Source organism: Lactuca serriola, chromosome 2, assembly GCF_051521515.1.
Source record: "Lactuca serriola cultivar US96UC23 chromosome 2, Lser_US96UC23_V15, whole genome shotgun sequence".
Taxonomy (NCBI): Eukaryota; Viridiplantae; Streptophyta; class Magnoliopsida; order Asterales; family Asteraceae; genus Lactuca; species Lactuca serriola.
The window spans coordinates 5,571,459-5,580,891 of record NC_136409.1 but is presented as its reverse complement, the minus strand read 5'-3'; the positions used below and the strand labels follow the sequence as shown (position 1 = coordinate 5,580,891).

The 9,433-nt window shown below is 34.3% G+C and overlaps 1 protein-coding gene across 1 annotated transcript; it reads right to left on the bottom strand.

Moving 5' to 3' along the window:
* Positions 1 to 1,277: 1,277 nt before the first annotated feature.
* LOC145085909 (serine/threonine-protein kinase/endoribonuclease IRE1b-like) lies at positions 1,278 to 7,496 on the bottom strand. The gene is made up of 6 exons (XM_079023596.1): positions 7,191 to 7,496; positions 6,375 to 6,612; positions 4,924 to 6,116; positions 3,859 to 4,031; positions 2,777 to 3,023; positions 1,278 to 1,836 (listed from the first exon to the last, which is right to left on the bottom strand). Exons 1-6 carry the CDS (start codon positions 7,355 to 7,357, stop codon positions 1,386 to 1,388), a joined length of 2,469 nt encoding a protein of 822 aa, XP_078879722.1. The 5' UTR covers positions 7,358 to 7,496; the 3' UTR covers positions 1,278 to 1,385.
* Positions 7,497 to 9,433: the final 1,937 nt, after the last annotated feature.

Here is a 9,433-nt window from a genome sequence, read left to right as displayed (position 1 = left end):
TTTATGATAATATAAATAATTATAATAATAAACATATTATAACCATAAATTAGAAAGTGGCCGTCCTTCATTTGTCTTTAATACCAAAAAATCTAAAATATTAACAACTATAAAAATAAAATATAGTGTTAATTATATATTATAACGGTAGATTAGAAAGTAGTCGTCCTATGTTTGTCTTTTTACAAAGAGTTATTGTCTAAGATTATTCTTATTTAACTAGACAAAGATTTATTATCTGATTATTCTTATTTAAGTTGAGGTATTTCTTTAAAGTATTGTGGGTGGTGGGTGAGTCTAACTTCACATCTTTTGTGGATTGGAGTTGGAACTAAAACACCGATTTGTAATAATCCCAAATAAAGATACAAAAATAGTTTAATTTTACACTTGTCATTTGAACAAGAATAAATTATATGAATGGTCCTTGTAGTTTTGGATAGTTATCTTATTTGATACTAATCTTTATGCCCTTTCTAACTTCTCTCACATTTTTTGAAGTTTTACCTTATATAAATGAATTTGAAATGAGCCCACATCCTCTTCCCATACCCAACCAAGTTCTGAAACGTAATCTCTCTCTAGGATTTATACATCAATTTATGACCAACAAGAAAGGAATATATCCTTCTTATTACATGTATAAGTCGATTTATAACCAGCAAGCAAGGAATTTATCCTTCTTATAAACATCACACTCAACAGAAAGTTGTATTTCTTGATACCTCTTCATAAAACTTGCCATGTGGGTGACAAGCTTTATCAAAAACACCACTACCAAGTCATCAATCCTTTGTTCCACCTCCCATACCATTACATCCAAATTTCCTTCCCATATCCACGGTAGCAATGGAAACACTAAGAGATGGCCCCAGATGTGTTTATTACAAAATACTACTTCCATTTATCCCTATAACAACATTGTATTCTAAAAAGGGTACATATAGCAATGCTATCCATATATAAATAAACTTCATTGTTATAACTATGTAGATTGTTAAAAATATAATCTCCTAATAAGAAAAAAAAATGAACTACCATACGATAGAAAGATATAACTTTTGAATGTTATAAACTTATTATATATATAATTAATTATTGCATTTACCCTTGAAATATAAGTACATTGCAATCACCGTAGGAAATCAGGTACATTGCCATCACTTAAAGAAATATAAGTGCATTGAAAAACCAAAAAGTATACATCTACGTTGCTTTTATAAGTAAAAAATAAAAGAGATTGTCAATATTGGTAGTAATAGTGGAGTACTAAGATATAATAAATTCAGAAGCCATTTTTTTAGTTAAAATATATATATATACACCATGTCACATTTCTTTTTTGAAAAAACCATCATCAACATTCAACAAACACTTTATATAACTTAAAACTTCCCTTCTCTATAATACTTATGAAGAAACTCTTCATCTCCACAATATTCTTTCAAAACCTTATACACTTCCATAACAAGCCTCGGAAACCGACTACTAAAATACCCTTCAAACCCCGTGGGGACCACACCCAACACACTTTGCAATTCTTTCGGGAGTTCTCTATAATGATTCAATTTGTTTCTTATAACGCGTAATAAATCACGTACGCTATCATATTTGTATTTTCTGTAACGCCCGATGTCAGTTAGAAGGGTGTGGTCTAGTTTTTCGTCCCATTTGCCACCCAAGGCTTGTGGGCCCGTGGCTTCGAGTGATTTTAGAAGATTGGAATTTGTTTCACGGTCTTCTAACTCTACACGGTCACTTGCATCTCGGAGGAAGGAGAGACGGGTCTCGGGGTCCCAGAAGAGCGGGTGGTTGTAGACTTCTGCGGCTTTTGGTCTGGATAGGCGAAAACAAAAGGGTAAAATCGTAATTTTGCTATTTTATTGACTTAGTTTCTATAGTAATTAAACCATTATACTTTTTCTGACCGTTTAAAACATTAATTTTTCATGGTAATATGGTTTTGAAGGAAAACAAAATACCAAAAGCATGACGGATCAATTTAGCTTTAGAGTAAATTACACGAATGGTCCTATGGTTTAGGGTAATTTGTGCGTTTGGTTCCCAACTCATTTTTTTTAACTCGGAAGGTCCCTATTGTTTGTTTTTGTTACGTGTTTAGCCCCTGTCTTACCTAAAAAGACTATTTTGCCCTTGATTTTTTTAATTTATTTAAATAAACACACCCCCAACCCCACCGAACTCACCTTACCTTACCTACCCCACCATTTTTCCCTATTTAAATAATGTCTTTTTAGGCAAGACAGGACCAAGCGCGTAACAAAAACAAATAGTAGGGACCTTCCGAGTTAAAAAAATATGTTAGGGACCAAGCACGCAAATTACCCCAAACCATAGGGACCATTCGTGTAATTTACACATTTAGCTATTTAATTTTTATTTTGTAGTATTCAAATTTAAACCATTATTTTTTACTGTTTATAAACCCATTTTTTTGTAGTATTTAAATTTTGTACTGCTTAAAATAATCAACTTTCCCTGTTTCACGGTTTTGGAAAAAAAAAACTATACTTGACAATTTTATCAATTTAGCAAATAAACTATTATATTTTCATGATCTATACATTATAACACTACAGTGGCTAAATTGATAAAATAAAAGTTGCAAAAAAAAGGGTTTTTAAATGATCAAATGAAAGTATAACGTTAAGTGACTTAAATCAATATAATTAATCATGAAAGTAAAGTTGTGCTCTATTGTGTTTCATATGAAAACAGTTTTATCATGTTAGAAAGCATTTTAGATATTGTATACCTGAATTGTGGATCCGGATGTAGGAGGTGGGAGATGAGATGAAAAGCTTCTGGAATGTTATCCACCAAGAAAAGATCTTTTCGATCATTCACAATGTTTATATCGCGTTCAAGCATGTCACCAAACGGGTGTCTACCACCAGTAATACAGAAGAACAGCAAACACCCAAAACTGAATAAATCCACAGCACGTGTTTGCCTTTCATTCCTAAGTTGCTCTGGTGCTTGCCACCCTGAACTCCCATAACCTATATGCAAATATTATAAACATTTATTTAAAAAATTATATAAAATAAAATAAAATCGCTATAGTTATTCAAATAGGGATAAGTGCAAGAAATAGCAATGTAGTTTTCGGTTTTTATTTGTTTCTTATTATGGCATTGTACTTTCTTTTTTCTTTATTACAGCATTGTACTTTTAAGGGATTCCTTATTAGAGCAATGCACTTTGAAAATTTAATCATTATATGAATGAGATTATAGTTATGATGAGATGGCATAAGGAAACATGTTTTTATGCAATGTCATTGTATAGATAGGATGTACACGTGTAAAATACTGTTGACTTGTCAACAAATTTAGAATTTTTTTTATTAGAAGTCCAATCTATACATGATTTAGATCTCACTATTTTAATGATATGAACACATCAAATGTTTTTTTTTTTTTGAAAAAAAAACTCTCCATTTTGTCCATGTCAGATAACTTTTTATAAAAAACTTTCCTTTCTCTCATCTTGGCTATAGTTTTTTTTTTTAAATATCTATAATGAAATTTTTTTATTAAAAGTAAAATTTTACATTTTTTGTAAAGTCAGCATTTTATCACATGTACGTATGAGGACAATGACGTTGCTCAAACAAAATGTTAATTTGTGCCATGTCATCATAATTTGAATCTCATTGCTACAATTGGTAAATGTTTTTTAAGTGCAATTCTTTAATAAAGAATAATTTGAAAGTGTAATGCTATAATAAGAAACAAATTGGAAACTAAATTGCTGTTTAATTCATTTCGCACCAATTTAAATATTAGTAAAGTATTCTATCATAATGAAAATATAAAAAAGAAGACTACTTGCCTGTTGTGGGTTTGGTTAAAGAAGATTTATTGTCAGATAGGCGTTTGCTAATGCCCATATCAGAGACCTTTGCACTAATGGAAGTATCTTTGCGTATTAAGACATTCTGAGGCTTTAAATCCCGGTGAATAATTCCAAGTTCATGTAAATGGGCAAGTCCAGTAACTATATCCCTGCAATTTTTATTTGTTAAAAGATATTATAAGTTAAAAATAAATTCTAGTAGTGTTACATCTTATCAGCAAAAAAAAAAAGAAATTGCTACCTAATAAGTTGTTTCTTTTCTACTTAATGGAGACATGGGTTAATCAGGTAAGCTATATATGAATAGTTCTTGTATACTCATAGAAAAAACTACTTAATAGAGAAATTCCCGCATCAAGACATAGCAGTTTACAAATTTTACCTCATTAATTTTGGGTTAAATGCAAGAAATAGCAGTGTATTGTCATGTATGTCTTTATCATAAAACTCTACTTTCATTTCTTCCTATTACAGCATTGTACTTTGAAAAATCTACCCACTTATATGAATGTCATCCAAATATAAAGCAACTTTCACTTCTAAGATTGAGTAAATTTTCAAAGTGCAAATTCCTAATAAGAAGAAAAAAAATTAGAATACAATGTTGTAATTGGGTAGATTTTGTGAAATACAATGTTGCAATAAAAAGAAATGAAGGTATGATACTATAACAAACACATAAAATGAAAAAACATTGCTATAATTTCCATTGATTTGATTATTATATTTATAGCATTCTACCTTTATTTATTCCTAGGAAACATTATACTTTGAAAATACTACCCAACTATAACAACACCATCCAAATACAAAGCAGCTTTAACTATTATAATTTGGTAGAAATTTTTCAAAAAACAATATCTTAGTAAGAAAAATATTTGAAAAAGCAATGCTAAAATTGCATGTATTTTCAAAGTATAATATGTTAATAAAAAAATGCAAGTACAATGTTGTAAATTGTAATAGAAATAAATGAAAGTAAGATGCTATAATTAAACATTATCTATCCTACTAAGGGGTGAAAAGGAAACATGGTCTAACCTCATTACTTTCAGCAAAACTGGAGAAGGATATCCATTAGGCTTCCATAATTTCAAATCTTTGAATACTTCCATCGTCGATTGCAATTCAACATTCAAATCACCATGTAACAATATCAAATCATGCAAACTACATACGCATCGTTCAAGTGCAATATAAACAAAATCTTGATCATACTCAACCCCATGCCACCTAACAATATTAGGATGTTGATCAGATACAATCAGATTTTGTATCTCTTTTAATGCCACATCATGATGCACTTTCACAATCCTTTTCACAGCAACAGCTCTACCATCATAAATTCCCTCCAATACAACTGTTCCATTACTTCCCTTCCCAATTTCTTTATTGAAAACCAATAACTTCCCGATTTTTCGTTCGGAAACTATGTGATTATTTCCTCCAGATTTCCGGGTTTTTTTCTTTTTGGATGGTGTTACATTTTGCACCTTAATTACACTAACCACCTCATTCACTTTCTTCTCTTTCCTCAATAAATTCCATAAATAAAAGATCAACGCTATCAAGAACGAAACCCCAGCAACCAAAAACCCATGCAAGTTCACAAGAATTCTACTCGGATTTTCGGTCTTGTTACTATGATGAATTTGAGGGGGTATTTCGTAAATATGTCGAGACTTAGGGGGCGAATATGGAACAATTTGTTTGGGCATTTCATCACTAGGAGGAGGTAGGGCAAACGTTTGACCACCATTAAGTGACATTTCTAGCTTGCTGACCATGAAAATTGACTCCAATTCACGAGGATCACGAACACGAAAAACCGGATAATTTGTCTGACAAAAATCTTGCATTCCACCTAAAAAGGTATTTGATCCATGACATTGAGAAGCTTCGAAATCAGCAAACATGAGATACCATAAAACATTTCCGGTTGTTGATGACGAATATTTTAGCTCATAGTCAAACCTCTTGATGTAGAGAAGTTGGTCATGGTCAACATGGTCAAAGTCCAATGTGGTTGGGTCGTTCCATTTGTTAGCATCTTTCTTTAGTATTATGGAATTTTGTTCGGGGGTTTGACCTCCGTTTGACTTGAAGGTGTAAATTATTTTACCGGTTTGTGGGTCAACAAGGAATACAGTTGTCTTTTTTGACCCTAAGAGAACTCCATCAACTGAAACATGTGGAGTACGTCCGATTAACTCTTCTACTCCAAATGGAAGTTTCTGGGTACCATAAGAAAATGTAAGATTATGGTGCATTCAATGGCATAAAAAGATCATTTTCTTCTGTAAGACAACCTATTTCGTATTATTGAACTATAACATAAACAAAATGGATATGTTTGTGTCTCCGAGTTGCACCAAATGTTGCAAACTAACAATCTTTCTTGAAGAAATGATAAAACAAACCAAAGATTTGCAAGAACAATGAATAGCAGACATTGAAAACAAAGATACATTAACAGGAGTATATTTGCTGACCTCTGCTTTAGTGTTCTTGGCATGGATATAGAGTTGCCAGTCATCTCCACAATCTATATAGAACTTATTGTGCTGCTGCTGCCTAGAGGAATTATGCTCATCATCCTCCAAATTAACTGCTTGATGTGAATCATATATTGGTGCTCCAGATGGAAAAGACCAAAGAATTCTACCTGAACTGATATCTACTTGGTATAATGTGCCATCTGGTGCAGCCACCAATATAGCATCTTGTTTACTGAATGGAAAACATGGCATAAAAGATATTTCAATGGCATTATAGAGGTATGTATGCAATTTGTTAACATATGCCAAAAAAAATCCTACAATGCATAATCTGTTGAAAAAAAGATCAATTAGTTAATCCTTCATGTGCTTTCTCCAGCATTTCTAAGTTTCAAAAACAAGCTACGGTTCTTCAAGGAAATCTTATTAGTTTTCATAATTATATAGACAAAGCCCCAGAAGGTTTGCTAAATTCTTTTAAGATCATAAGTGTTTGATTGACATATAAATTTATTTAAATCTCAGAAAATAAAATTAAAGAAAAAGGTATATAGAATTCTTATAGATCATTTTCAAGTGGGGGAGATCTAGTGTGAAAAGGCAGCGACTATACAACCTTATAGTTTGAATGAAATAGAAAAAATTGGTAATGGAGATTTCCACACAATCAAACAAAATCACTCTACTAAAAAGATCAATTAATGAGCTATCTCGAATTCATGGATTTTGCTAACAATCTACTGTGATAAAGCCCTAATCCCAAAATCCTAAATCCCTTCATGTAAAAGCAAAAGCAATTGAACTACTTACGGTGTTGAGTTGATCTTGGCCGGAAGCAGCGGCGGAAGATGAAATTGATACGTAACAGTAGAATCGGACGTCGTTGAAGGCGGCGGGAGCACCGGCAGACTCCCATATGCCGCTGGAATCACGGCCAAAAGGCGCAAAAGTGAAATTAGAGGTCCCCTCATTCTCATTTTAGTAAGATAACTTGTAAATTATTCACCATTTAATTGAAAGGGGTTATTCGATTTGCTCTGACGATTGGATATGTGGGGTTTTGTGAAGAATCTGAGTCTTCTCCATCAATATATCCATTATCAATTGCTTCTCTTTGACCCCAAAACCTTTTTCCAAAACGTTCGTCTGTTACCGTCTAAAAATTAATTGCACAAATAGTCCCTTAATTATGTTCAAAGCTCAAAATAAGTCCCTATATGTTTTAAGCAAACAGTATACTAGTCAACACGTTGAATCCAATTCCATATCTTGTTTGGTTAGCAGTGGCAGTGGTGGCGGTGGCGGTGGGTGGTGGTGGCAGTTGTAACATCCCAAAACAGCATAAAAATTCGCATCTTTAATTCATCAAATCACATAGTATTTGTTCCAAAAACCCATCATGGTAAAAATGTATCATAATCAGAGTACATTAACAATCATCATGCGGAAAATCATCAGGGAAAATGTTATGCAGTCAAGTCGGGTCCTTCCCTATGGAACTGGAATTACCTGAAACTGTTTAAACCACAAAATCGTAAGCACAATGTAACACCGTAAATTTCAAAATAATTTTTCGCATAATAAAAAAAACATTTTCATTTAATTTTCATAAAACATCAAGTTTAAAACTCCAATCCATATCATACAAAATCCCAAGATCACATATCATAAAAATCTCATGCGTGTGTACAAATCAAGCCGGCGCCTTCCCACGGTCATCACTAGTACCTGAAACAAACAACACTAACACTGTAAGCACAAAGCTTAGTGAGTTCCCCAAAATACCACACATAACACATATTAGCCACTCGAGGCTATAACTCTGTGGGTCCGTAGACCCTACTCTGTGAACCCACTGGTTCTAACTCTGGGAACCTTCCGGTTCCAACTCTATAAACATACACAGCATAAATCACATAGAAATAATGCAGTACAACACATAACATACATATAGCATACAAACACTCTATCACGTAACTCTGGTTACCTACTCAAGGTAAAGTATAGTGAGAAGACTCACCTCGTATATCTCGATAACTCGCGAATCCCGGAAATCACTCGTGCTCGATCCTCCGAGCTATAATCCTCCTATAACATCATATATCTCTAATTAACACTTTTACCACTGAGGTTGACTGCCCCTATCAAGTCAACACTGGTCAACTCTGGTCAACAGTCAACGGTCAACTTTGACCGGACTCGGCGAGTGCACTAGGGCGACTCGGCGAGTCTATACGTGTTCACTGACTCCCTAGGATCCTCTCCTGACACGTCGAGTACACCCCCAACTCGACGATTCCCACCTGGCATGAATCGCGGGGCCACCATGACTCAACTCGCCGAGTCTTAAGAGCAACTCGGCGAGTTCCAGCTTGACTCAGTCCACCTGTCAACCCTCTCTAACTCTCCCTGACTCACTGAGTCAACCCTTAACTCGGCAAGACCACTCGCTGAGTGGTTAAGGACAATCTTCATGCTACTCGTCGAGTCTGTTCTTCGGACTCGGCGAGTCCATGCCATGCATCAACTCAATCTCGCTTCTGAGGTCAGATCCGCTCCAACAACTCATAGATCTGGCCTTCCCAAGCACATTCATCACGTAAAGTCACAATCTTGGCTACCATGCAACGCCTACAAGGCTTCTTTTGAAGAAATGACCTCTAAAATGGTAACCTAAGTCTCCAACTCAAAAGGAAAGGCATAAAGCATGGCATTTGGGACTCTCTGGACCTACTAAGGTCTAGATCTAGGTACCATTTCCCCATGGGACCTCTCACACTCCAAATACAAGGCAAACAAGGCATGAAGAAACCCTAGATTTGACCATATCAAGAAAAACACGAGAATAAGCTCTGAATGTTACCTCAAATAGCTTCTTCTACCGAAATGGGAGTAGATCCAAGCTCCCCAACCCTCCTAGTTTGGCCTTCCTCTTCCTTTCTTGCAAATACACACAAAAATGATGAATAATGGCCTCTTATCTCACTCACAAGGGTTCACAGGTGCTCTGGTGCTCTCAAGGTCGAAGATAGCCGCAATGAAGGGCCATAAGG